The 27,938-nt window shown below is 34.6% G+C and overlaps 1 protein-coding gene across 1 annotated transcript in view; it reads right to left on the reverse strand.

Moving 5' to 3' along the window:
* Nucleotides 1–27,938, reverse strand: part of TASOR2 (transcription activation suppressor family member 2) — a 64,504-nt gene that overhangs the window by 35,595 nt on the left and 971 nt on the right. Inside the window, exons 3-13 of the mRNA XM_069094273.1 lie at nucleotides 26,093–26,165; nucleotides 23,816–23,907; nucleotides 21,763–21,900; nucleotides 21,472–21,596; nucleotides 21,353–21,372; nucleotides 21,155–21,254; nucleotides 19,020–19,120; nucleotides 14,521–14,624; nucleotides 10,599–10,671; nucleotides 10,449–10,508; nucleotides 7,478–8,185 (exon numbers count right to left, since the gene is read on the reverse strand). Of these exons, the coding sequence (XP_068950374.1) occupies nucleotides 7,478–8,185; nucleotides 10,449–10,508; nucleotides 10,599–10,671; nucleotides 14,521–14,624; nucleotides 19,020–19,120; nucleotides 21,155–21,254; nucleotides 21,353–21,372; nucleotides 21,472–21,497 (1,192 nt within the window). The 5' untranslated portion in view covers nucleotides 21,498–21,596; nucleotides 21,763–21,900; nucleotides 23,816–23,907; nucleotides 26,093–26,165. The remainder of the gene's footprint in view (nucleotides 1–7,477; nucleotides 8,186–10,448; nucleotides 10,509–10,598; nucleotides 10,672–14,520; nucleotides 14,625–19,019; nucleotides 19,121–21,154; nucleotides 21,255–21,352; nucleotides 21,373–21,471; nucleotides 21,597–21,762; nucleotides 21,901–23,815; nucleotides 23,908–26,092; nucleotides 26,166–27,938) is intronic.

A 27,938-nucleotide genomic window follows, 5' to 3' on the forward strand; every position in this document is an offset into this window, starting at 1 on the left:
TGAGAAGCTGCTGAGGCGCCTGCACAGCCAGCCAGCGCCACGTGGCAGCTTCACCTCCTGGCCTGCACAGTGTAGGGGGACCAAGCACCAGTCTGAGGGGTAATCGCTCCTGCTTTAACCTTCTTGGATCTGGATTGCAGTCTAGGGTGGAGGTCCTGGGGTGTGTGTCCAGCTTGCCAGAGCATGTGGAGACCTCAGAGAGGGCACCCATCTAATACCTCTGGCAGCTGAGAAAACCCCAGCATTTGGGACGAAAGCTCCCCTGTCTGGTGGCAGAGTCCCACTGTGGCAAAAAGCCCAAAAGTCAAGTGACTGAGGGGCAATATGACCAGGCAAAGGAAACAAAGCAGACAGAAGATGCCAACATTACACTCCTATTTTGGGGACTAAAAGGAGCAAAGCATGGAACAAGAGGAAAACAGTAAAATCAGAACTGCACCAAAAGCTTCAAAGGAAAATACAAGCTGGTTACAGGCCATAGAGGACCTTAAGAAGCAGATAAGAGAAGTGGAGGAAAAATTGGGGAGAGAAATGAGAACAATGAAAGAAAATTATGAAATGAGAGTCAACAGCCTGACTGAAGAAAATAATACCTTAAAAAACAGACTGACTCAAATGGCAAAAGAGGCTCAAAAAGGCAATGAGGAGAAGAATGCCTTAAAAAGCCGAATTTGCCAGATGGAAAAAGAATCTCAATAGCTCAATGAGGAGAATCATTGCTTCAGAATTAGACTGGACCAAATGGGAAGCTAATGACTTTATGAGAAATCAAGATGCTGTAAACAGATCCAAACAAATGAAAGAATAGAAGGAAATATGAAATACCTCATGGGAAAAACCACTGACCTGGAAAATAGATCCAGGAGAGATCATTTAAAAATTATTGGACTACCTGAAAACCATGATCAAAGTAAGAACCTAGAAATCATCCTCCAGGAAGTTCTCAAAGAAAACGGCCCTGATGTTTTAGAACCAGAGGGCAAAATAGAAGTTGAAAGAATCCACCTATCACCTCCTGAAAAAGATCCCAAAAAGAAAACTCCAAGGAATATTATAGCCAGGTTCCAGAATTCCCAGATTAAGGAGAGAATATTACAAGCAGCCAAGAAGAAACAATTTTAATATTGTGGAAACACAATCAGGATAACCCAGGATCTGGCAGCTTCTACACTGAGGGATCAAAGGGCTTGGAATATGATATTCTGGAGGTCAAAAGAGCTGGGATTAAAACCAAGAATCACCTACCCAGCAAAACTGAGTATCATGTTTCAGGGGAAAATATGGTCATTCAGTGGAATAGAGGACTTTCAAGCATTCTTGATGAAAAAACCAGAGTTGAATAGAAAATTTGACATTCAGATACAAGAAGCATGAGAAGCTAAACAGGGAAAAGAAATCATAAGGAACTTATCAAAGTTGAACTATTAACATTCCTACATGGAAAAAACAATAACTGTAACTTATGAAACTTTTCTCAGTAGTTGAAGGGATTAGAAATATATATATGTATCTATATATGAAGGTATATGGGCATATGAATACATATGTGAATGTGTATATATATATATGTTTACAGGTATACATAGATAGAGGGCACAAGACCAATTTAACAGGAAGGGATGATACTTAAAAGGTGAAATTAAGAGGTGAGAGGAATATAATGAGAGAAGAAGGGGAAAGACAGATTGGGGTAAACTATCTCATATAGAAGAGGCAAGGGAAAATGGTTACAATGGAGGGGAAGAATAGGAAGGTAAAAAAGAATGGGTAAACCCTATTCCCATTGAATTTGGCTTGGGGAGGGAATGAAATACACACTAAATGGGGTATCTCACCCTACAGGAGAGTAAGGGGGGAAGGGGATGAGAGGGGGATAATGGAAGGGAGGGCAGGCAGCGGTGGGGGTGGAAGGGAAGTTGGAAGCACCCACTTTTGAAAAGGGATGGGATCAAAGTAGAGAATAGAATAAGTGGGAGGTGGGATAAGAGGGAGGGAAATATAGTCAGTCTTTTACAATATATCTACTATGTTATTGTTTTGCATTAGCCACACATGTACAACCTATACTGAACTGCTTATCTTCCCAGTAAGGGTGGGTGACAAGGAGGAAGGGAATGAATCTGGAATTGAAAGTTTTAAAATCAAATATTCAAATATATATGTATGTATATGTATGTGTGTGTGTGTGTATATATATATATATACTATTATTAATACCATCTTACATGTAATTGGGAAATAAGATATACAGCCACTGAGGCATAGAGATCCACTGGAAAAGTCGAAAGGGGTATGCGAGAAAATATGAGAGTAGACTGGAGGAGGGGATATCCTGTGGGACTGTTATTTTGGGGCAGTGGGTAGGGGAAAATCGGGGAGAAAATTTGTAACTCTAAATCTGGCAGAAATGAATGATGTAAATCGGAAGTTCATAAAGCATTAAAAATAAAAAAAATAAGAATGAGTGGGTCAAACAAGAAATTATAGAAACAATCAGTAATTTCATTCAAGAGAATGAAAATGAGACAACATACCAAAATTTGTGGGATGCATTAAAGTCAGTTCTTAGGGGAAGTTTTACATCCCTGAGTGCATACATGACTAAATTAGAGAAAAGGGAGGTCAACGAATTGGGCATGCAATTGAAAAACCTAGAAAAAGAACAAATTCTTGAAATATTGAAAACCAAAGGAGAGATGAATAAAATTGAAATTAAGAAAACTATTGAATTAATAAATAAAACTAAGAGCTGGTTTTATGAAAAAACCAACAAAATTGATAGACCCTAGTCAATATGATAAAAAAAGAGAAAGAAGAAAACCAAATTATGAGTATCAAAAATGAAAAGGGTGAATCTACCTCCAATGAAGAGGAAATCAAAACAATAAGTAGGAATTATTTTTCCCAATTGCATGCACATAAATTTGACAATCTTAAGGAAATAGATGAATATTTACAAAAATACAAGTTGCCCAGATTAACTGAAGAGGAAGCAAATTACTTAAATAACCCCATCTCAGAAAAAGAAATTGAACAAGCCATCAGTCAGCTCCCTAGGAAAAAATCTCCAGGGCCAGATGGATTTACTAGTGAATTCTATCAAACATATAAAGAACAATTGATTCCAATACTGTCCAAAGTATTTGGGAAAATTAATGAAGAAGGAGTCCTACCAAATTCTTTTTATGACACAAATATGGTACTGATACCTAAATCAGGAAGAGATAAAACAGAGAAAAAAAATTATAGACCAATCTCCCTCATGAATATAGATGCAAAAAATCTAAGTAAATACTAGCAAAAAGACTACATCAACTTATTTCAAGAATAATACACTTTGATAAGGTAGGATTTATTCCAGGAATGCAATGATGGTTTAATATTAGGCAAACTATCAGTATAATTGATCATATCAACAATAAAACTAGCAGAAACCACAAGATCATCTCAATAGATGCAGAAAAAGCTTTTGACAAAATACAACATCCATGCCTATTAAAAACATTAGAAAGTATAGGAATAAATGGAGTCTTCCTTAAAATAATAGGTAGCATCTATTTAAAGCCATCAACAGTATTATATGTAATGGGGATAAGCTAGAAGCATTTCCCATAAGATCAGGGGTGAAACAAGGGTGTCCACTATCACCCCTCTTATTCAATCTGATACTAGAAATGTTAGCAGTAGCAATTAGAGAAGAAAAAGAAATCAAAGGAATCAAATTAGGCAAAGAGGAGACCAAGCTATCACTCTTTGCAGATGATATGATGATATACTTAAAGAATCAAGTAAAAAACTACTTGAGACAATAAATAAATTTGGCAAAGTTGCAGGATATAAAATAAACCCACATAAATCCTCGGCATTCCTATATATTTCCAATGAAATTCAACAGCAAGAGACAGAAAGAGAAATCCCATTTAAAGTTACTGTAGACATTATAAAATATTTGGGAATCTACCTGCCAAAACAAACCCAGGGCCTATATAACCACAACTACAAAACACTTTTCACACAAATAAAGTCAGATCTAACTAATTGGAAAAATATCAATTGCTCTTGGCTGGGTCGAGCTAATATAATAAAAATGACAATTTTACCTAAATTAAATTATATATTTAGTGCCATACCAATTTACCAAAAAACTACTTTATAGAGCTAGAAAAAATAGTAACAAAATTCATTTGGAAGAATAAACGGTCCAGAATATCAAGGGAATTCATGAAAAGAAATGCTAGGGAAGGTGGACTAGCTATACTAGATTTCAATCTGTACTATAAAGCAGCAGTCATCAAAACTACTTGGTACTGGCTGAGGAATAGAGGAGTGGATCAATGGAATAGATTAGGCACACGAGATTCAGAAGTCAACCACTATAGCAATCTATTGTTTGATAAACCCCAAGACCCTAGTTTTGGGGATAAGAACTCACTATTTGACAAAAACTGTTGAGAAAACTGGAATATAGTATGGCAGAAACTGGGCATAGACCATTATCTAACACCATATACCAAAATCAAGTTTAAATGGGTGCATGATCTAGGTATAAAGGTTGATACTGTAAGCAGTCTGGGAAACCAAGGAATAGTTTACCTGTCAGATTTGTGGAGAGGGAAAGACTTTATGACTAAACAAGAATTAGAGAATATTGTAAAATGTAAAATAGATAATTTTGACTACATGAAATTGAAAAGCTTCTGTACAAAGCCTAACCAAGATTAAGAGGGAGATGGGAAATTGGGAAAGAATCTGTACAACCTATATCTCTGACAAAGGACTCATTTCTAAAATATACAGAGAATTGAGTCAAATTTATAAGAATACAAGTCATTCCCCAATTGATAAATGGTCAAAGGATATGAACAGGCAATTTTCAGAGAAAGAAATTAAAGATATCTATAAGCACATGAAGAAATGCTCTTAATCACTATTGTTTAGAGAAATGTAAATCAAAACAACTCTGAGGTACCACATCTCACCAGTCAGATTGGCTAAGATGATAAAACAGGAAAATGACAAATGCTGGAGAGGATGTGGGCAAATTGGAACACTAATGCATTGCTGGTGGAGTTGTGAACTGATCCAGCCTTTCTGGAGAGCAATATGGAATTATGCCCAAAGGGCTATAAATAATTTCATATCCTTTGACCCAGCAATACCACTCCTACGGTTATATCCCAAAGAGATCATAGAAGTGGGAGGAAGACCCATATGTACAAAAATGTTTATAGCAGCTCTTTTTGTGGTGGCAAAGAACTGGAAATTAAGGGGGTGCCCATCAATTGGGGAATGGCTGAACAAGTTGTGGTATATGCATGTTACGGAATAATATTGTGCTATAAGAAACGGGGAGCAGATGGACTTCATATTTACCTGGAGAGGCTTATACAAACTGATGCTGAGTGAGAAGAGTAGAACCAGGAGAAATTTGTACACAATTACAGACACAACGTATGTGTGATGACCAACTCTGATAGACTTCTCAGCAATGCAGTGATATAAGTCAATCCCAAAAAACTCATGATGGAGAGAAATGTGTACATCCTGAGAAAGAACTGAGTTTATATCCAGATGGAAGCAAAATACCTGATCTTTTACCTTTTCTTGTTTGGTTTTATGTCCTTTTTACCATTTTTCATTCCATCTGATACAATCTGTCTTTATAACCTGACTAATGTATAATGTGAAAGTATTTACAGATACTATACTTGACTATATGCCGCCATGGGGGGAGGGGAGGGAGGGGAACAAAATGTGAAACTCAAGGAATTGTGGAATTGAATTCTGTAAACTAAAGAAATAAATTAATTTTAAAAAATAATAAATTTTAAAAAAATTTAACTTAAATTAATGAAATTACATATTTTAAAATTTGTTAAACTTCATCCTGTAAGCCAAATGAAGAGAACCATAAAGGTACAACTATAAAAATGGCAAGGCACAATGATTCAGTGCAGCCTTCTAAATCAACACCAGACTGAGAAACATTAGTCTGGCACAGAATGCTGAAGGAAAGAGCCATACATTTTAAACAAAAGTATGTTGAAATTCATGGGGCAGCTAGGTGGCACAGTGGAGAGAGTGCCAGGCCTGAAAGTAGGAAGACTCATCTTCCTGAGCTCAAATCCAACCTGGGCAAGTCACTTAACCCTATCTGTCTCAGTTTCCTCATCTGTAAAATTAGCTGGAGAAGGAAATGGCAAACTCCTGTATCTTTGCCAAGAAAATTTAAAAAAAAAAGAGGTTACAAAGAGTTGAACACAACTGAAACAAATGACCACCACCAACAAAATGTTGAAATTCATCTAGAAATTAAGGAAAGACGGAAACAAGGCATTTATAAGCACCTACTATGTGCCAGGCTCGGCTTAGAAGGCAGCAAGAAAAACAACCTACATTCTGATAATCACTTAAGGTAAGAGGAGTATTTGAGAACAACTCACAGAATCAATGAGAAGTTACATCAGCAGGACAAAATCCTTTACAAAAAAATTCCCTGAAATGAAGTTTTTTGTTTTTGCAAAATTTTTGGAGGGGCAATTAAGGTTAAGTGACTTGCCCAAAGTCACATGGCTAGTGTTAAGTGTTTGAGGCCACATCTGAACTCAGGTCCTCCTGACGTCAGGGCTGGTGCTATGTTCACTGTGCCACCCAGCCATCCCCTGAAATGAAGTTAAGAATTCTATAATATACATACAAGAACTGACTGAGTGTGCTATAAGTCCCATACTTCTCCAAAAGGTTACCAGTCTGTTCCTACAATTCTGTGTACAATATACATTCTCACTAAGTGAGAATCTGGGTGAGAAACAATCTATGTACATAAATAAGCTAAAATTATTGAATCTTCAAGATTAACAGACTCTTTGAGATACATCTTTGAAAACAAAAATCCTATACCCTCAACTCTATACCTCTTATATCCAAAAGCATGGTTATAACTGGGTTGTATTAATGATTTAGCTTCCCTTTGGTTTACACCCTTATTCTTTTCCACATAATCTGGAATCCAGTGATTCTTTTCTGTTCCTTTTGTTCCTCGAATACATCTCCCTATTTCCAGGCACATTTGCTGGTTGTCTCTCATGACTAGAACTTCCCCTCCCCCTCCCCATTTCTATTTCCTGGCTGCCCTGACTTTCTTCAAATCTTAGCTAAAGTTGCCTTTTATAAGAAGCCTTTCCCAAAACTCAATCTTAGTGCCTTCTAAGTTCTAAGATCATCCTAATTTATCCCACATACATCTTTTTACATATGATTATTTGCATGTTGTCTCTTCCATTAGACTTTGAGCTTCTTTAAAGCTTGGTTTTTTGGGCTGTTTTTGTATATCCAGAGCTTAGCAAGTACCAGGTATGGAGCAGATGCTTAATTGTTCTCAACTGTATGCTAAATAGGTAAAATTGCTCAGATCAGTTAAATAAGACATCTATTGATATTCACTAATACTTTGAAATTACATCAAAATGGAACTTACCTCTTTTTCTTTTCTGAGGAAATTGACCTTTTGCTAGCTTAACCGTGGTTTCAATGGTTGTTACAGGTCCTGTTTTTTTGGGGAAAGGGCGGCATAAGTTCACCTTTTTATTCTGCATCACAACTGACATACTTGCTTTTCTCTTCGGCTGGATTCTAAGATTTGATGCTGGGCACAACTGTAGAGTATTCTCATTAACCTCACCTGTCCCCTCAGAGTCTTTGTTTTTTTCAGTTTCATTTTTCATTTGAGCCTCTGAGTCAACAAACTCAGGATCCGGAGGCATAAAGAGAGAGAAACCAACATCACAGATACCATCAGAAACAGAAAAAGGTGATGGAGAATGCCTTGCTAGCAAATCCAAGGCTGTGGTTATTTCCAAAGCATAACCACTAGGATCAGAAAAGTAAGATTTTAGACGAGTTAAAGTCTTCTGAGTACATTTTTCAGAATGATGACTTGACTTAAATTCACTAGACAGTGTGTCAAATGGAAAAAACTCTGGTTCTTCAAATGAATTTTGGGAAGACAATAAAGAATTTTTGTTCAGCTTGGCAAATTCTTGGAAATGATGCTTCACTAACACATTTGGATGAACTTCTTCTTCAGACAAAAATTTCTTTGCTTCCAGTAGAGCATAATGGAGGGTAGGCAAAATTGGTACAACTCTCACAGAAATGTCATCTTCACATTTTGATTCTTTCCTACCTGAAATATATATGTGTACAACATATAAAAAAATATGTATACATATACACACATAATGTATAGTTACATTAAATCTATAATGCAAAAATAATGCTTTTGATTTTACATATTCTGAAAAGGTGAAAAAAATGACAATAGTAAATTCAAAATGATAAACTAAACAGTGGTAACATTATACACATTTATACTTATTGGTGGTACCTAAACAGTAGGGAGAAAGGAAAATGAGTAAGTAAAAACAAACTTTAAATGAACTCCCAATTAAACTGGGCAAGAGGGAATGGCATAGGGATAGAGACTGGAGCAGTGACTACATTTGTATATGAAAATCCCAGTTTAGTAGAGTCCCTCTACCAATGAAGGTCTGCATCTTACCTGCAACTAATGGTATTAAAGAGTTGCCAATAACATAGTCAAATGCAGCTGACTAAAGCTGACCTTGTCCCCATTCCCAGACCCATTAACTGCCTGAGACTAACCAGGGCATTATCACTCCCAGACTCTATTTTGTAAATGTTCTAAATTCTTCCCAATCTTTCTCTATGGACTTTTAGTTGTTATACAAAACAACTTACCTGACAAAACCACAGACTGCCTCAACCTTCTTGCATCTGCAGCCCCTCTCTCTCCATTTGCCGCTCTGTAGAACCCTAGTTTCAACTCCTTGCCCCAATTATAAACCATAATGGAACTTAAACTAAGATCTTCCAGGATCTAAGTTCAACTCTCTATTCTCAATGACTATATGTACTTAGAAAACACCAAGTAAATATAAAAAATTCCTTAAGAGGGGCAGGTAGGTGGTACAGTGAATAGAGCACCAGCCCTGAAGTCAGGAGGACCTGAGTTCAAATGTGGCCTCAGACACTTGACACACTGACTAGCTGTGTGACTTTGGGCAAGTCACTTAACCCCAATTGCCCTCCAAAAAGCAAAAAATAAAATAAAATAAAAATTCCTTAAGATAGAACATTACAGAGTTCTTGCAGCTTTACACTAGTGACATTAAGTACATGGTGTAAAATAGGTGAAACCACATACATAAAAAGAAAAATGTAGTCAGTTATTTTAAAATTCTTCCTTTGTAGTTTCTTTCACCTTCCAACTCCCTCCTCAATCTCTTTTGAAAATTAACTGTATAGGGACGGCCAGGTGGCGCAGTGAGTAAAAGCACCATCCTTAGAGTCGGGATGACCTGGGATCAAGTCTGGACTCAGATACTTAGCACCACACCCAGAAATAACTGGCTGTGTAACCTTGAGCAAGTTACTTAACCCCAATTGCTTATAAAAAAAAAAGAAAAGAAAATTAACTGTATAGAACTAAGAGAAAAAACAATGCTACACTGACAGTAGCTGATAATAATACTTATACAGTATTTTCTAAACAGTCAATACGTGCCTGAAATAGAAGTGATATAATTGTGAAAATCTGTTTGTACCATAATGTTATGGTATTTTCTACATTATTGGTGTTTGTCTAAGATAGAACTAAATGAGAAAACTGACAAAAATGGTTTCCAACTTCACGCTGTTGTTCATCATACTTGGAACACACTCACTTCTCATCTTACTTATTGGAATTCTTTGTTTCCTTCAAAACTCAATTCAAGGGCTAACTTCTACACAAAGCTGCCACTGATGTCCTCCACTTGGTAATGCCCTCTCCCCAAAGCTGTTATTTACTATGTATATACTATACTTTGAATATGATATGCTTTGTGCATATTTATATAAGCATAAATTTCTTCCTACTCCAATAGAACATTAAAGCCAAGGATTTACTCTTTCATTTAATTTTATATCCCCAATGTCTAAAACAGTGGTTGAGACACAGTAGGCATTTAATAAATGCTTGACTGGCTGACAATGAATCTCTATAAATTGAATTAAGCCGGAGGGATAGTTATTCAAGGAAAAAAATTCCTTAATTTTTCTATATATGCCAAAAAAGGAATATTAACATGGTCTGTCATCAAGAACATGGGAAAAGTCTCATTATGTGTTTCTACACAGCAGAATGTTATGTTCAAAATACACATAAAAATAATATGATAAAATAATATACATATGTGTGTATGTGTATATATATATATATATATATATATATATATATAAAATTATATCACATACAATTAGGTAAGGAGGCATACGAACACTTTTTATTTTGAGAGAAAACATTTCTTTTAGGCTAAATGAAAATAATGAAATATTCAACTTCATCCCTGTAGTGAATCCTAAGCATACCCCTTAATTTTCTATACCTGTTGACGATGAAGGGAATAAAAACAAGGCATATAGGTTCATATGTTCATCACCAAAATCTGTAAAAAGTAAAATACAGAAAATGTTAAATGCTGTGGCATACTATGAAAACAAATTTAAAATATTTTTTCAAACTAGTTCCTCCTTACCTGCATCCCACAATAAGGCAGATGATGTAAGCAAAATAAGAAAGCCTTGATCTTTTAAACATTTGATAATTGCCTAAAATTAAAAAAAAAACATGAAAATGCATCCTTCTCCCCATACACCACACTTTAACTGACATTTCTGCTCATGAAAAGAAAATGATAGTCCTAGAAAAAATTAAGTATGTATATGCAATCAATAGGAATTTTACCTCCTTCCCTGAAGTAAAAAATTTCCAAGATTTCTTTCCTTATGTCCCTGTTAAAACTGCACAAAAATCCTTCTTTTTTGCTAACTGTTAAACTACAAAAGTAAATGTGTACCATTAGTCATAGTTACTATTAGTTTTGCTTCACTGTCTTCAGGGATGTATTTTCTAGGAGGACTTGGGGTTTTCTGAACCCCAATCTAAATAAAACACATACTTTTTTTCTGTTTTAAAAGTTGCACAGTAATGCTAAGACTAACTGGTTACCTGACAAGAAGGAATTAAATGGAAATCTCTAGATTACATCAGAGCAATTATTTACTTCTCCCCTTTTAAATATTATAAAATTTAAGGATAATTAGAATAATGACCTTGTATTTAAAATCATGTTTCACACTAGTCAAATCATGGAATGTTAATGTAGGAAAGAACCTTAGTGGTCATCTAATTTCCCATCCAGTATAATAATACCTTTAACAATATCACTAATTTTAACATATAGCAGTCACTTGAACACCTCCCAGAGATGGAGTGCTCCCTTTCTATACAAAGTCTAGTCCATTATCAAAACAGCTTTACATTTTTATTAAGTTCTCTTGTTTGTTTTTTTTTTTTGGAAGGGGGAGAGTAGAGCAATTGGGGTTAAGTGACTTGCCCAAGGTCACACAGCTAGTAAACGTGTCAAGTGTCTAAGGCCGAATTTGAACTCAGGTTCTCCTGACTCCAGGGATGGTGCTCTATTCATTGAGCTACCTAGCTACCCCAAGTTCTCTTATTTTGAGCCAAAACCGGCATATTTCCTAACAAATTCTACCCACTGGTCCTACTTCTACTAAATACTGTAGTATATTCACTTAACTTGGGATCTGGTCAATAACTATTTTAATAAGGAACAGAGTAATCACATATTGAAATGCTACACCTAAAAAAAATTAAGTCAAACATTCCACATATGCTACAAGTCTTATATGCAATAAAATTAAGCATTTATTTGATCTCTCTTGTCTACTTGGACTATTTACTGAAATAAATCCTGCCTAACAAAGAATGCCATCAAATGTTTAAACACCAATTTGTTGCATTTTAAGGATAGCTTTATCCGAATTATTAGAATGTCAGATGAGAGAAGGAAAAAGATCTAGCTGAAAAGGAAAGCTGGAAAGAAAATAAAATCTGTGCATCCTAATGGATTCACAGGAAAAGTCTATCTAGGAAATAATGTATGATTATTAAGAAGAAGAATGGAAAGATCTAAACAAATCAGTAATGAAGCAGACCTAGGAAAACAACATGTATGGCAACTACAACAATGTAATGGCAAGATTAACTACCCCCCACCAAAATCAAGTGAATGTAACAAAACTATAAAGATCAAGTATGGCTAGTATGAAGGGACATGAAAGGAAACCCCTAACCCACCTTTTTGTGAAAATAGACAAGGTGTTAGACATTGCACGTGTTTTTACACTTTTTATAAATAAGTCATGCTGATATTTTTCCTCTAGAAAAAAACAGTATTTGTTATTTGGGGTGGCTCTCTGGCAGAGAGAAGGGATACTGGGGATAAATGTGATGATGTAAGAAACAGAAGTTATCAACAAAAACTTATTCTAAAAAAATTTTTAAAGATAGCTAAACAGTATTTTGCAACCTGAGACTGCATATTATAGCCAAGAAAAAGAGACCAAAATGTTTTTTTTAAAAAGGGAATGAGTCACCAAAACATAATAAATAATTTAATAAAAGTATCACAATGAAAATATTTAACTGCAGTATCTTTTTTCCATTTGCTGACTTGGTCTTAGAGGTTATTTCTAGCAGCCAGGACAATTTGGCTCCTAAACCAAAAATGACTTTCACTATCTATTTCCCACCTCAGTGGAAAATGAAAGTAAAAATGATTAGGCCTTTCACTGTTTACCTTTTCAACCACGAATACAAAGTGAAAGTAAAGTTCTTGAGACTACCAATTTCACTATTTCCCACATCAGAGGAAAATGAAAGTAAAAATGATTAGGCCTTTCATTGTTTACCTTTTCAACCACGAATACAAAGTGAAAGTAAAGTTCTTGAGACTACCAAACTACCCACAAAATCTTCTTTAAAAAAAATATGCAAAGCAAAACAGAAATGTTTGCTATTTTATCAGTGAATTGAAAGTCACAGATCATAGGATTCCAAATTTAGAGCTGGAAGGGAATTAAAGATCATCTATTCCAATCCCCTCATTATACGGGTAAGGAAACTGAGGTCCAGAGAGGTTTAAGTGACTTGCTCAATATCACATTAGTAAACAAAACCAGAATATGAACTCAGATCCAAATATAATGCCCTTTCTAAAGATTGAGCAGATACTCCTTCTCAACTTATACTGTAAAGGGAAATATCATTAGCCTCTTTTAAATTTTAGGAATCATTTAATCATTTCTACTAACAAAGAAGAATTTATTGCTGTGACATAGCCCAGAAAGTATTCTATCCATTCATATTCTATTCATTCTATCCATTCATACCCATACAGGGTGTTCTAGTATAACAAAAGAAGTCCAACAAAATACACAGATCTTGGCTTTTCAAAGCAAATTCCATTCATTTCATTAAATGTTTTAATAATTATAGCTTTAACTCAACAAGATGCACAGTAAGGAACATAAAATATATAGTACTACCCATAAATTCAGGACGAAGGCTCAAAAATCAAATGATGATGTGAAATTTATACTTAATCCAAAAGAAACACATTTAGTTTTAAGCTGATTTTCTATTAACTTTAATTTTCTTAAGTACTTAAAAGCAGTTCAGGATCCACTGAAAATAAAAAAATTTCACTCCTATTTTGTATCCAATTACTATGTGAACCCTACCAATCCTATAAAATATCAGTTATAATTTGTACAAATTACCTTCAGATTAAACATGTTAAAAAAGAACATTTTATGTTCCCTTGTAACCTCTGTAATTGAGTAATGCTGATGGGAGTATTTAAAAAACTAGACTGCCAGAAAATCACCTCCTTTCCCTCCTTCAGTTTCTATTCCCAAATAAACTCTAGCTAACACACAAGCATTAACACCATTTGAGATAGCATACGTGAAACAGAAACACTCTGGTCTCTGTAACTATGCAAAGTAATTGGGGCTCCTTGCAATTCCTTGTAGTTCAATCTAGATTCTATAAGATGAAGTCAATTTGCACCAAATGCTTTTGGGATTCACATATTAGTGGAAATTCTAGGGAGTAAATGTTATAGAAAGGGCATCTATTCCTCTGAGAGGATTTTGGGAAAGCCCTTATTTTCTTATATTCCTTGTAACACATCTTCTAGGGAATTTCTACAACACAGGTCCCTTCCTACAACTTAAGATTTAAGACCAAAAGGAGGTGAAAACATTTGTCTTAAGAGTGCTTAATAAAGGGGCAGCCAGGTGGCTCAGTGAGTAAGAGCACTGGCCCCAGTGTCGGGATGACCTGGGGATCAAATCTGGGCTCAGATACTTAGCACCACACCCAGAAATAACTGGCCGTGTAACCTTGAGCAAATTACTTAATCCCAATTGCTTTAAAAAAAAAAAGAGTGCTTAATAAAGATTAAGGAAGAATAAAAATTATCTAATCTTCATAGAAATGATTTATCCTACTAAGCAGATCTAGCTAAAAATGAGATGCAAAATTTTTCATTATTTAAGAAATCACAATACTTAAGTCCACATCCTTACCAATTCCTTAGTTGTTATGTATTCTGTTAGTTGATCTAACTTCTTCCCCTGTTTGTTTGATATTTCTACTTCATACATGCTGAAGCATAAATCTTGGTAACAGACTGTAAAGAGGACAAATAAGATATGTGAATACAGTAATACATATAACAGAAACACTCTTAAAGACCTTTCCTTGCTCTAAACTTCACAAGAAAAAAAAGATTTATATAACAAACCAATTAGTCAACCTGTGGGACCCTGGTGATAAACTTCTCCAAATTTCACTAGGTTAGTCCTCAGACAATAGATATACATCCATCATGAGGCTTGTGCTTGAACCTTTCCAGCTTGGTAGGATTTACCAGAGCTTATACTCTGCTGATGCAGAATAGCAGAGCCTTTGATAAACAGAGGGTCATCTCCATAAGGCAATAAAGTGGAGAAGAATTTCAGTGGAGGTTCAAGTATTTGCTTCAATGGATGTTAAATAGCATGATTATAGGTAATGCCTTCAATGATGCTGACTGCAACTCATCCACACCTCATTTATCTGCTACGTACTCTATTCAATTTGCTAGAGGCCTCCTGTGAGGTGTCACAGCATTTCAGAAGTACCTATGCAGAATGTGGGCTCCCTGCCATCACCAAATATCTGTTTTCTTTTATACTGTTTCTTGCATAAAATTCACCACTGGCAATATGCTATAGTCCACTTGTGCTCACCATGCATCTTTTTCCACTTCTCTTTGAGTGGCCCACAATTTTGATTCTTTGGAGACAGTAACATTCCATGATTCGTAGACATGAAAACTTCTCCATTAGAATACAAGTTCCTTGAGGGCTGGGACTCTCATTTTTGCTTTTGTGTCTCCAGAAGCTTGGTCCCATGCCTGGTATATAGTAAGCACTTAAATGCCTGTTGATTGACTGATCACTAGAACAATATTAATGTTTAAAAAAATGGGTTTTTATTTCAGGGAAAAGCTTTGGGTCACTGATATCTGAAGAATTTCCAAACGCAATCCCATCCTAATCTCTTCCTGCTATTCAATTCTGGTCTTAGTTCACTGTTCATCTGCAACATTTTCCCAAGATTTTTCCAGGTTTGTAGACTGTCCATCCGACTACATATCCATTTGTACAACAGTCATTTTATATCCATTTGGTTATTCTTATGTGGACTGTTAGGTCAAATTCTTAAGTGATTGATGAATTCATTTAGGCTCTGCAATATTCCAGGGCTTGAAGGAGTTAGCACAAATCACCTGTAACTCAGAGCACATGGAGAACTCGCCATCTACAGAGAAATCATTGATTCGTACCATGCACTGGACATCCTCCATGACAGTAGCCATGTTTCCTTTGATGTTAAGAGTAACTGAACATAGGTTCTTCGTTGTAACTTTCAAGTAATCTTTGCTTAACATATGTACAGAAGACAACTTGTAGGAAAGGAAGTATTTAACACTACCTTTTAATCTAGCAGATTAAATTGCTTTTTTTAAATAAACAATAAAGAATAAGCACTGTGAGATCTTATGTTATTTGCATCCTTTTAATCAGTTCTGTGACTTCAAGATGTGACGTGCTGCAGAATATTATTCATGCAAACTGCCTCATCCATTCTCAGTTTCATTAAGGATGTCCTTATATGTATATGGATTATCCTAGAAGTCTTGTAAAGATCAGAAAATACAAATAATGATCAATTTCTCAATCACTATTTTTCATAATATCTGTAATTTTGCCAAATCATTTGACATATCTCCTCTTTTCTGATAGTCATTTCAAGGCACAGTGCCAGGTGATAACAAAGAAAAAAGTGACAGTCCTTGCCCTCAAGGAATCTATGTCACATTTAAGGGAAACAATATTTTCACAAATAATTAAATACAAAATAAATATAGAGTAATTAAAGGGGGATGGAATACCAACAACTGGAGAAATTAGGAAAGGCCTCTTATATTATTAGGTGGCATTTGAGCTGAGCTATGAAGGAAGCTAGAGATTCTAAGAAGGAAAGGCGATGAGTGGGAGTATTTCAGGTAAAAGTGACAGCTTTATGCAAAAAGCATACAGTTTAAAATTACACTGTGTAAAAGAAGGGAACAAGCATTTAAATAGCATTTACTATATGCCAGGCATTGTACTAAGTACTCTATGTGGATAACAGACAAGTCTGCTTGGCTGAAAAGCAAAATGTGCAAAGGAAAAGTAATACACAATTAAACTAGAAATACAAGTTGAAGCTAGTCTATAGAGAAGGCTTTAAATGACAGGAATCCATATTTTATCCTAGAAGTAACATAGAGAGCCTTAGGAATGTCTTGAGCAACAGTTAAACTTGTGCTTTAGGAAAATAAATTTGGCAACTATGTGGAGAATTGGATTAGAGATGGGACTAGAGACCAGTTAGGATGTATGATACTTCAATGAAGAGGCAATGAGGGTCTGAACAAGGGTGGTAGTAGTACAAATAGAGAGAATGATATGGAGACAGGAGACGGCATAGAAATAGAAGGAGTGAGATCTGGTAATTTATTGGATATCTTGAGATTCTACAAGACCCTCAAAATTATGTAGCCTCCAACGTAGGTGGCTTTTCCCATCTTTGCTTTCTTTAGTGACAGTTCTACCTTGTCATATAGCACATTGGAAATTAGGATGGTAACAGCTGATGTGGAGTAGCTTTACTGCCACTGGTGGAGAAAACATTGTTATAGAAGTTGACAGATTTTTTTCCATTTTTCCATCTGTTATTTTCCCATTTTACCCTTAATTGCTCTTTGTGATTGTCTCATGAAAAGCTTTCTGTAAACTTCTTTTTCCCTTAACTATTTCTTCATATTCCAATAGGTAATATTGTTCATAATTTACTACTATCTTCCTTGGTAATTTGCAAACAAGTTTAGATTCTACCAGGGGAAGGGAACCTATGACCTCAAGGCGACATGTGGCCTTCTAGGTCCTTGGGTGTGGCTTTTTGACTGAGTCCAAGTTTTACAGAACAAATACTTTTATTAAGTGGATTTGTTCTGTGAAGTTTGGATTCAGTCAAAGGGCTGTACCTGAGGATCTAGAGGGCCACATGTGGCCTCCAAGTCGCAGGTTCCCCACCCCTATTCTAAATCAGTATTACCGTAAGCTGTCATGTCTTTCTATTAGGCAAGATCAAGTATTTGTTGTCTGTTTTTCTTTTGTACTCTTTCTCATTGAACTCTTATATCAATAAGATTTCCTTAGAGACAGTTCATGTTGATGACTGTTCCTTTATCCATTTCCCATTTTTTTCAGTGTCAAGAACTTAAATAGGATAAGAGCTATTTATTGTTAATATTATTGAATCTACAAATATTCAATATTTAATTTTGGGGGCTTTGTCAATTTCTTCATAAATTTTTCTACTTACCGATCCTCTGTTGGGACATAAGCTTTAATTACTTTCCTGAGAGTGGCTTTTTTTTTTTTTGCTTATGTTCAACATGGACACTATAATATAAGATCTCATAAATTGTCCCATGAAATGCTGTGTCCTATTGTCTTTGGACCCAGGATGAAAACAACTGCCGATTCCTTATATGTTACTCTAAAAAGAATCTGTAAATTATTCAACCATTTAGCTTTAGTTTCCTTCTATCTTCTGACTTTATAGTTCAAATGTCAATATTGATGTGATTCAGTTTCTCCACTAGTATGCCAACTTCTTAGCTGCTGAACAAAAATCTCACTTTTAGTGTAAAAAAACTTAAAATTAATGCTGAAAGGTGACAGTGTGACTATTAGCCTCTGCCTCATTTTTCATTTCTTTTTCACTTTCATTACAGAAATGGAAGGGGCTACAAAGGGCTGGAGCTCACTTCATATTTTTGCTCATGCCCAATTGTCATGGCCAAAGAATTTATCACCTAAGGCTATTCTACTGGTGATAAATTTCTAAAGCAAAGTATGGTTCTTAGATAACAGTTTTGCTGGGACTGTACTCAAAACCTGTCAAGAATGGAAGAACTTGCCAAAGTTTCCACTCCCCAGAAGAAATCTTTAAAGAGGAGCCATGTCACTCCGTAATGAAACATCAGAGTAGGATTAAGAGGACAAAAAAATGTCTTATTTCAAACACAATGCTACGTCTTTATAATAAAAATTATTTTGTTTAGTCTTGAATGATATATTCCAAATCTTTAATATTTTTTTAAATAAAAAATTTATTTCTACTTAATGGTTCTCTGTAGAACCTTTTCCTGCCTAAATTACAACTACAAATAAGAACTGGTTTCTAGAAGACAGATGCTGCACCATCCCTCCTCTTGGTCCAGAAGTAAAGACTATAGGTACTGTCACATGCAGTTCCTGTGCTGAAGGGTTATTTTTTTTTTTTGTGACAAAGGAAGGTTTTACTAGGCCTGCAGGGAAGACTTAACAATACAAGGTTTTGAGACAAGTTTCTATGTAAATATACAATTAGAGCTTGGAGGACTGAAGGGGAAGGAGAGAAAATATCAGTATTATTTGAATGATACCTTTTTTTTCCAAATAATTGCTTTTTCTAAAAGCAGATTCTGGTAGCTTCTTCTTCAAAGTAGATACTTCCATAACATATTTAGCATCTAGCTGCCGGGGTCTATCAAAAGAAAACCAGTGTAATAAACATTAATGACAAATATACTTTTCAAATCTCAAATCTAAACTCAGATAAAAACATACATACCTACCATACATCTACCATAAATACAGCCTTTAGAATTGAATAACATACAGATTATAGAATTTGATCTGCAGATCCTTTTAAGAATATTCTGGATAATTAATACAGGTCTCTAAGATGTTATCTAAAAATATGGTGAATATCTAAGCATTGCCCAAATCTTTCTTCCTGCTCCAATTCTAATTTGAAAAGTTGTGGCTGATTTTCAAATTCTGTCTCTTCAAAATCTTTGGTTGTGACTGTTAACCACTAGGAATGAGCCAAAAAAACAAGATATAAAGAATTTTTTAACTACTTAATTTCCCTGTCATCTTTCCAGAATAAAAGTCAATGCTATCACTATGTTAACAAAGAGTAATTTCTAATAAACTTTTTACTGTTTTCTAATACTATAACCAAACACTACTGCTACTTTTCTAGTACTAGCTCACATTTATACAGTGCTTTTATTTTTGTGAATTGTACAACTCTTTGAGGTAGATGCTATTAGTATCTCTATTTTACAAATGGAGAAACTGAGGCTCAGCAACATTGTGACTTGTTCAGGGTCACATAGCTAATAAGAGTCTAAGGTAGGATTTGAACCTAGATCTTTTTCTTTCCATGTTCAATAATTCTATCCACTACTGCAAACTGCCTTTCACTAAAAGGAAGAAAAAAAACTGAACTGTTTTGTGATGAATGATAAGTTGTAGAGATATATAGCTAGCAAATAATTAACAAACTGAGATTAGTGGCCTTCTCTCATAAACCAAAGAAGAACCCTGGAGGCCCCAAAATGCTGAAATACCCTTGAGAAGGAGTTGTCCCTTAAAGGTGGAAATCAACTCTGATAAGTCAATTAAAGAATGAATATTATAATGAAAGGTGGGTTTATTCTAATGAGGGGCTTGGGGAACATGAGTGAACATGGACAAAGAGAAGCATCTCAAGCCAAATCACCTGGGCAATCTATACAAAACAAATCCATCTCCAACCAGTCAATGAACAACGGTGGGGTAAGAATTCCCATTAGATAAGATGGCAGTCTAGGTGGGCTGAATTCTTTGGGCAGGGCTAGAAATGCCCATGATAGGCTGGGTTTGAATGAGGAAATAAAAAGGGAAAAAAACATGAATCCCCATACCCCTACCATATTAATTGGTTATTAATAATAATTTCTCTCAGTTCCTTTCATTACCTTCACATTTAAACCTACACTTTCAACAGCTGGGATATAAACTAAGAGATCAATGGGAAACCACACAAATCTACAGAATCTTCATAAAAGATGACTTCCCTCCATATGATATAAATACGATCACATCATAGTTACTACATACTACTACTCAAGATATCACATACTTTAAATCAAACAATATATTTAGAGGATTGAAATGACCTGTTACAGTTTGTTATTCCAGGCTTTAAAATAATGCATATGACTGAAAGATGCCTCTTTGATACATATACTGTTTTCCATCAAACATCTTTCCCCCTACCATGTGATTTCTACTGTTGTGCTTGATGATGATCCTCATTCTTCTATGTATTAATGAAGACCATAACTTCCTATGTGGAAGGTAAGGAAGTAAGAAAGCAAATACAAGGATCTGGATAATATTTTATCTTTATTTGTAAGGCTAAACTTGAACAATGGCAAATTACATTTCTACCATAATTTTAGCATTTCAAAGTCACTTTATTTTTGTTATTCAGTTTTAACCCATAACAATTACATAAGTTTGGCAGGGCAAGTATTATCTAAAGATCATGCCACAGAGCTAGTTAATGGAGGAGCTAGTACCAAAACCTGGATGAGAATTTCAAATGTTCTCATTCACACATACCTCTGTACTAATTCTCTAAAAGTCAGGCACATTATCTAACACGAATATAATCCAGCTTTCAAAATACATATTCTTCTAAATATTATTCAAGTATCAGGAGAAAATGAAAGTAAAAACTTACAATTGGGCTGGAATCACTGCACCATGAGGGGACCAGAGGGTCAAATCACATATCAGTTGCCCCTGAATAATTAACTGCCCTCTCCATGGGGAGATGAGAACTTTGGTCGGAAAAAAGTGGGAAAAGAAAAACTGATAAATATACTCAGAATTAATTTTTTAAGAATCTAAATGAAGGGTCAATTAAATATTCCCTTACCTTCATCATCAAATTCAATCCTACAGGAAAAGGGGGGGTGAAAAAAGAAAGCAAATTTTTTTTTATTATAAAGACAGAGGATTCAAGTCAGGAAAAAGAAATATGAATACATTACTTACATATTTTTATTAGCTAGAGTTGACATCCTGTTAGGTTCACTGTACTGAAAAGCTACAATTATGTGAGGAAGGATTTGCCTCGGTCGTTCAACAACACTGTTGCCTAAAAATTCATAGAGGTAATACTAAAAAGGAAAAAAATATATTATCAAGGTAATCAAAATATTGATTGCTGAATAAATTATGTGCACATTTTACTTGAATTTTAAGCCACCCATAAATCTACCACATTATATAGAAAAATATTTATTATAGTTGCATTTATTCATTGTCCATTTAAAGTGACCATACCTGACTCAGCTCAAAGGCTAGAAAATGGCTTGTCTTGGGAGAAACCTTGTTGATATTTGTAGCCACATGGCAATCATAGCCAAAAGACGGAGTAGCACAGTCAGTTGTGTAATTCTCAAGTACGGCTGTGACTTTTCCCTAAGATAAACATAATAATGCTAATCAGAGGCCTTCAAACAATAAATTTCAACTGAAGATACAGTTTAAACAGTTTTATTAAGAACTCAATCCTACAGGGGCAGCTAGGTGGTGCAGTGAATACAGCACCCACCCTGGAGATAGGAGGACCTGAGTTCAAATCCTGCCTCAGACACTTAATACTTACTAGCCCTGTGACCTTGGGCAAGTCACTTAATCCCAATTGCCCTGCCCTCCCCCCTCCTAAAAGCAAAAACAAAACAAAAAAAGAACTCAATCCTACATCTGGATTAAAATACTTAAGTCAAACTGGCAAGATCAATGCATATGTATTCTAAGCTAAGATTTTAACTACAAATCAACAATATAGTTATAATTCATTATCTGAAAATCAATTGACATAGAAAGCAAAGCAGCAAAATATAGGAGGTGAATTTTTGAACTATTTAAATAAATGTATAAGGAGCCATGAGAGAAAAAATAAAGGCTCTAAGATCCCACATGCCAAAAAAAGACTAGATACAACCGTGCCAATGACAAAACCTCAAATGGCCTGAAATAAGTAAAATTTCTAAAGGGTTTCCAAATCCAAACATTTTAAATTTAATGTTAAAAATTAAATTAAAAATAAAAAACCAAATTCTTTAAAATTAAATTTAAAAACTAAAAACTTTTAACTTTTTGAAAATTAAAATTTAATTTAAATTTTAATCTAATTTCCATTTAAATATTAAAATCTTATTTTAAGTCATCATTACCAAAAAGTCAAGGCACAAGAGTAACTATACTAGGGCAAACTGCTATGAAATTGGCAAAGAACAATGTGGGGAAGAGCATTTAGCAAATTACCTGTTCTTATTGAACATTAATAGTTTACTACCAAAAAGGGCCCATTTCCAAAAGAGAATCGGTACTATGAGTTTTTTTTAAATCTGATTCTCTCATATTCCAGTTATGAGAAAACTGGGATATGTATGTATTACTTTTCAAGAGAAAAAAGAGATTGCAGGTTATCCTATTGTTCATGTTGCTAAATTAAAAAGTAGTGGTGTAATGAACATTGGAACCAACTAGATAAAATCCAACCTAAAATTTTTTGAGTGGCTACATCTAACCGGACCCAACAAAGTGATTTGTGTGTAGCCAGAGACAAAGATTGAACATTTCAGTAAAATTTCATAATGAATTAAAACACAGATTTAGACAATATTTACATTGACAAGAACAACAAGGGCAGGGGCTGGTAAACAACAAGCCAATGGCATCCTAAGGAGAGTAACTGTGCATTGTGTCTCTGCAGAAATATACAAATTCTTGGGGACAATTTGATTCATATCTTCTTTCTAACAACCCTAAAGCTGAAATGAGTAGTTTATGACAGTGAATTCCATTCTCTCTAAAAATGCTTTTTTCAAATCTTATCTGTCTTTCTTCGGAAAACAGCATGGTGCCATGGAAAGCGTGTGAGATAAGGCCAGGGGTCATGGATTTGAAACTTGGCTCAGCCACCTATGTGACCTTGGACAAATCAACTAACCTCTCTGTGTTGCAAATATTTGTAAAATGAAGGAGCTGGACCAGGTGGTCCCTATTGTCCTACTTAAAGTTTTAACATCTATAATCTATGATAAATCTAAATCTATGATAAAGCTCTATGATCCTATGCAACCACTGAGTTAACTGTAATCAATAACAGATTATAAACATCTATTTTGTTGTTTATTTTAATGTTCACAGAAGAGCAATCACATTTTTTCTCAACTAAGATGGTATTCTTTCTAGTGACGATATGTAATTACAGTCTACATTTCTACACAGAACATAGTGAAATAAAATGTCAATAAATTTTTGCAATAAAATTATATAAATATAAATAATATATACACACATACACACACACACACTCACACTTTACCTTAATTAGATTAAAAATGACAACGTATCCTGATTTGCCATGATACCAGGATCTTGGATGAAGGCAGTCTGAATATTTGGAAATATATACACCTATAAATACGTACAAAATAAAAATGAATGTAAAAATCTATTTACTGACACTAAAGAGATTAACTGTAAGCATAAAAAACATAATATAGGGCATTCAAAATTTAATTGGTCTATTAAAACTGAGGGTAGGAACTGAGACCAGAATTTAAAACTCAGTTCTAGAAACCACAAAGAAACAGATTTGGTTATGGGCATCTTTACTTGTGTGAGAAAATCATGACACTATTTTATACAGTGACACTCTCTTTTCAAAATCAACAAGAATAAAGATGCTACTATTTAGAACAGGAGTACTTTAACAGTCTATATTTTAAAATGCAGATTGAATATATTTAGGCTTGGTTTAGAGAATGATCATCATGCTTAAAAATTAAGAAAAGAACTATAATGCAGTAATTGATAAAATTGTCAAATCATACCAAGCATATCTCATTCATATTTAGTATACAAAGTAATATTTAATAAATTAATTATCTGTGTGCTTCAGCATCATCTGTAAATGGTTAGCAATATTTGCCATAACAGTTTCTTCATTTTGATTATCAACAATAGTTATTTCAGATATTTATTTAAAAAATGTGCTAGGAAAGTTCAAAATGCTATTAACTATATTTCTTTTTTTTTTTTTTAAAGCAATCGGGATTAAGTAACTTGCTCAAGGTTACATGGCCAGTTATTTCTGGGTGTGGTGCTGAGTATCTGAGCCCGGATTTGATCCCCAGGTCATCCCGACACTGGAGCCAGTGCTCTTACTTGCTGAGCCACCTGGCCGTCCCTAAGCAATTGGGGTTAAGTAGCTTGCTCAAGGTTACACGGCCAGGTGTTTCTGGGTGGATGCTAAGTGTCTGAGCCCAGGATTCAATCTCCAGGTCATCCCGACACTGGAGCCAGTGCTCTTACTCACTGTGCTACCTGGCTGCCCCTATTAACTATATTTCAATCAATCTGAAGATCGATTCACTTTTTCTGAAAAAGCTATATAAAACAGAATATAATACTTAACATGGGAGAGCTTTTTCTGGAGAAAACATGATAAATCTGATTAGTCTAAGAGTCTTTGCAGACCAATTTATTTAAACACAAAGGATGGTCAACTTCATTCATGAAATTTGTAAAGCTATTACGTAAAACATGACATGAATATGGTTATAATTTTCTAAAAGGAGAAAAAGTAACATTTAAAATAATCTTTTACTGGTTTTCACATGCCAATTCTGATACAGAACACAGTAACTCAATTTGCAAGCATGCTGTTATAGAACTAAACATGCTAGATTAATAGCTTAAGCATGACATCTACTATTTTCAATAGGAAGGAGACATGAACAAAGCTGAGATTCTACGTGGTTCCTTTTCATCCAATTTTGTGGCTAGGTTTACCAAAGAAGAGGGATGAGAAAGTTAAATAAATACACACATCTATCTAAGAATACTCAAATGTTTTAATTCTTTTCCAAAAATCACTCAACCAAAAACATCTGATAATCTGGTTTCCAGGTTATTTCACAACAAATATACTACTGTATACTAAATTAATACTTTTATGCTCCAAAATTGAGACAGCTAAAACCGACTGGCAATGCTACATGTATCTTTATGCAAACCTAAACCCTCTGATTCCATTTTCTTATCCCTACCCCAACATAAAGAAGCAAGACATCAAATATATATATATAAAAATAATCTCAGGTACAACAGAGGTACAACTAATAACATTACAAAGGAAAAATTAGACATTTCCCCCCCATATTTAAATTTAAGTATTAAATTTTTCCTGTAAAAAGCAATCCAAACCAGTCCTAGCTTCAACTCAAAGGATGCAATCAGAACTCAGAGATCTCTTAAATAACCCTAAAGCCTTTTCATGTTACCTTTATTTTCCCTGACAGTCACCATATTGCCTGTTCTTTTCTAATTTACTGGTGGACTCAGTTTCTTGGTCAAGGATCTCCTTAGGTCCTATAAAGTTTTACTCTCCAAAGCAAAGCAGTATGTCCCAAACATAATTTTTTAAAGTCAAGAAAATCATTCCTATATTTAAAGGCATGATACTTATTAAATCTGTTAGAGAGAGAAAGCTTCTCTGTACATAGATTCCTTTTGCAACTATAAATTTTATAAGAGTTAAAAAACCTTACCACCTTAGCAAAGCAGAGCATATGTTAGACCTCCTTTAAAATCTTACCTTTTGTCGGATCACCCAAGGTATTGACAGTACTGCTGCCTACACACAGGCCAAATTGACATACTAGTTTAGCCTTTAAATAAAACAAAAGATTTATTAATATCTCATACTTTTAAAACTGTAAAAGGTCTTTAAGATAATATAATCCACCTTCATGATTTTACAGTAGAGCAAAACTGTGGTCATTCATGCAGAGAATTAATGGTAAGGGTGAAAAGAGAAGGCAAGTATCCTAATTCTCCAAACCCCAGGTTTTCTTCACTATCAATTTTTAGAAAAGTGACCAAAATTTTGCCTTCTCTATTAAATTAGTCACTAACAAGAGCAAGATAATATTTTCTTAAAATTCAAACATTATGGAAAACATGAAATTTTAAACCAATAACTACTCACTGCCTTTTTGCTAGGGTTTGAGCATGTGCCATAGAAATGTCTTTATTTCCAATGGTTAAGGCTCAAAACAAATTATCGTTGGGTTTAGATTACCAGGTGGAAGAAAATTACTTAATTTTAGCAATCATGTATATTATGATATGAAATAGTATTCAGTACTTTAGTAAATAATTATTAATTAACTGGGAATAAGGAGAACAGGAAAAAGTTTCAGTTATCACTGATACTCCCTAAGAGACCCCTGAACAAGTTACCAAACTTCCCTGGGGCTCAGTTTCCCCATTTGTAAAATGAGGAAGATGGAATTAAATTTTCTTCAAGGTCCTTTTCAATTCCACAAATTTATGGCTTTAATGTTAACCCACCCTCCTTCCTCTTGAACTACTGACACAGACTTCTCTGGAAGACTGGTCCCACTATTTACTACCTGTAATCTTCTAACACCCTCATCTACTGGCTTCTTTCCCTAGGTTACCAAACACGCCCAATCCATGCCCCTACCATTCTTTAACAAAAGAAAAAACAAACCCTCACAATCCAATATCACTGATAGCATTTATCTATACTCCCCAATAAGCTAAATTATTTGAGAAAGCCATTTATATTAATTGGGAACCTCCCCCTTCCTCTCCTCTCATTCTCTAAACTCTCAGCAACTGAAACTATTTTCTCCAAAGTTACCAATAACTTACCTGCCAAATGTAAAAGATTTTTCTTAATCCTCATCAATTCTGCCTTTTCTTCAGTCAGTAAATTTGGTTAACTGCCATTTACATTGCTTATATCTTATACACACATAGTATTCTGCATAATTTCCTCACTTGGAATATGAGTTCCTTAGGGCAAGGATCCTGTTTTTTGCCTTTTTTTTTTATCTATAGCACTCAGTATAGTGCCTAGCACATAAGTGCTTAATGAATGTTTACTGACTGACGAAAGCACTGTCTTGGAGTATTTAATCATTACCAATAAGGGAATACTGCTAAAAATTATGTATTTATAAAAATTTATAAATTTATAAAATTATGTATTTATATTATAATCTTCTCTAGGCACATAACCTGAACACACCAGCATATTCTCCTACATTTTAAATAGTAATTTTAAGAGACAATATGGCAGTTCAGGTTTCCAGAGGTAGGTCTTAAATTCTAGAAAATACATCCTATCCTGAAAAGTCTTTACTTTAAAAATCTCTCAAAGGGGGCAAGAGACACCTATAAAATTAAATATAACATGGAAAAATGAACCAATTTCTCCTCACTGAAATGTAATACTAGTACTGAGCATCACCGCCCTTCCCCCCACCCCCACTGCCTCCCAAACATGTAAGTTTATAAATATATTTGAGGGCAGAAATTGAGGTTACATTCAGGTTGGGTTTTCTTAAGATAATCTTTGAATAATGCTATTTGCCTTGCCATTAGACAGAATGAAGAATCAAGAATTCTAT

This window comes from Petaurus breviceps, unplaced genomic scaffold (genome assembly GCF_028583685.1).
Source record: "Petaurus breviceps papuanus isolate PSGF00001 unplaced genomic scaffold, PetGlider_PUasm1.0 216, whole genome shotgun sequence".
Classification (NCBI taxonomy): domain Eukaryota; kingdom Metazoa; phylum Chordata; class Mammalia; order Diprotodontia; family Petauridae; genus Petaurus; species Petaurus breviceps.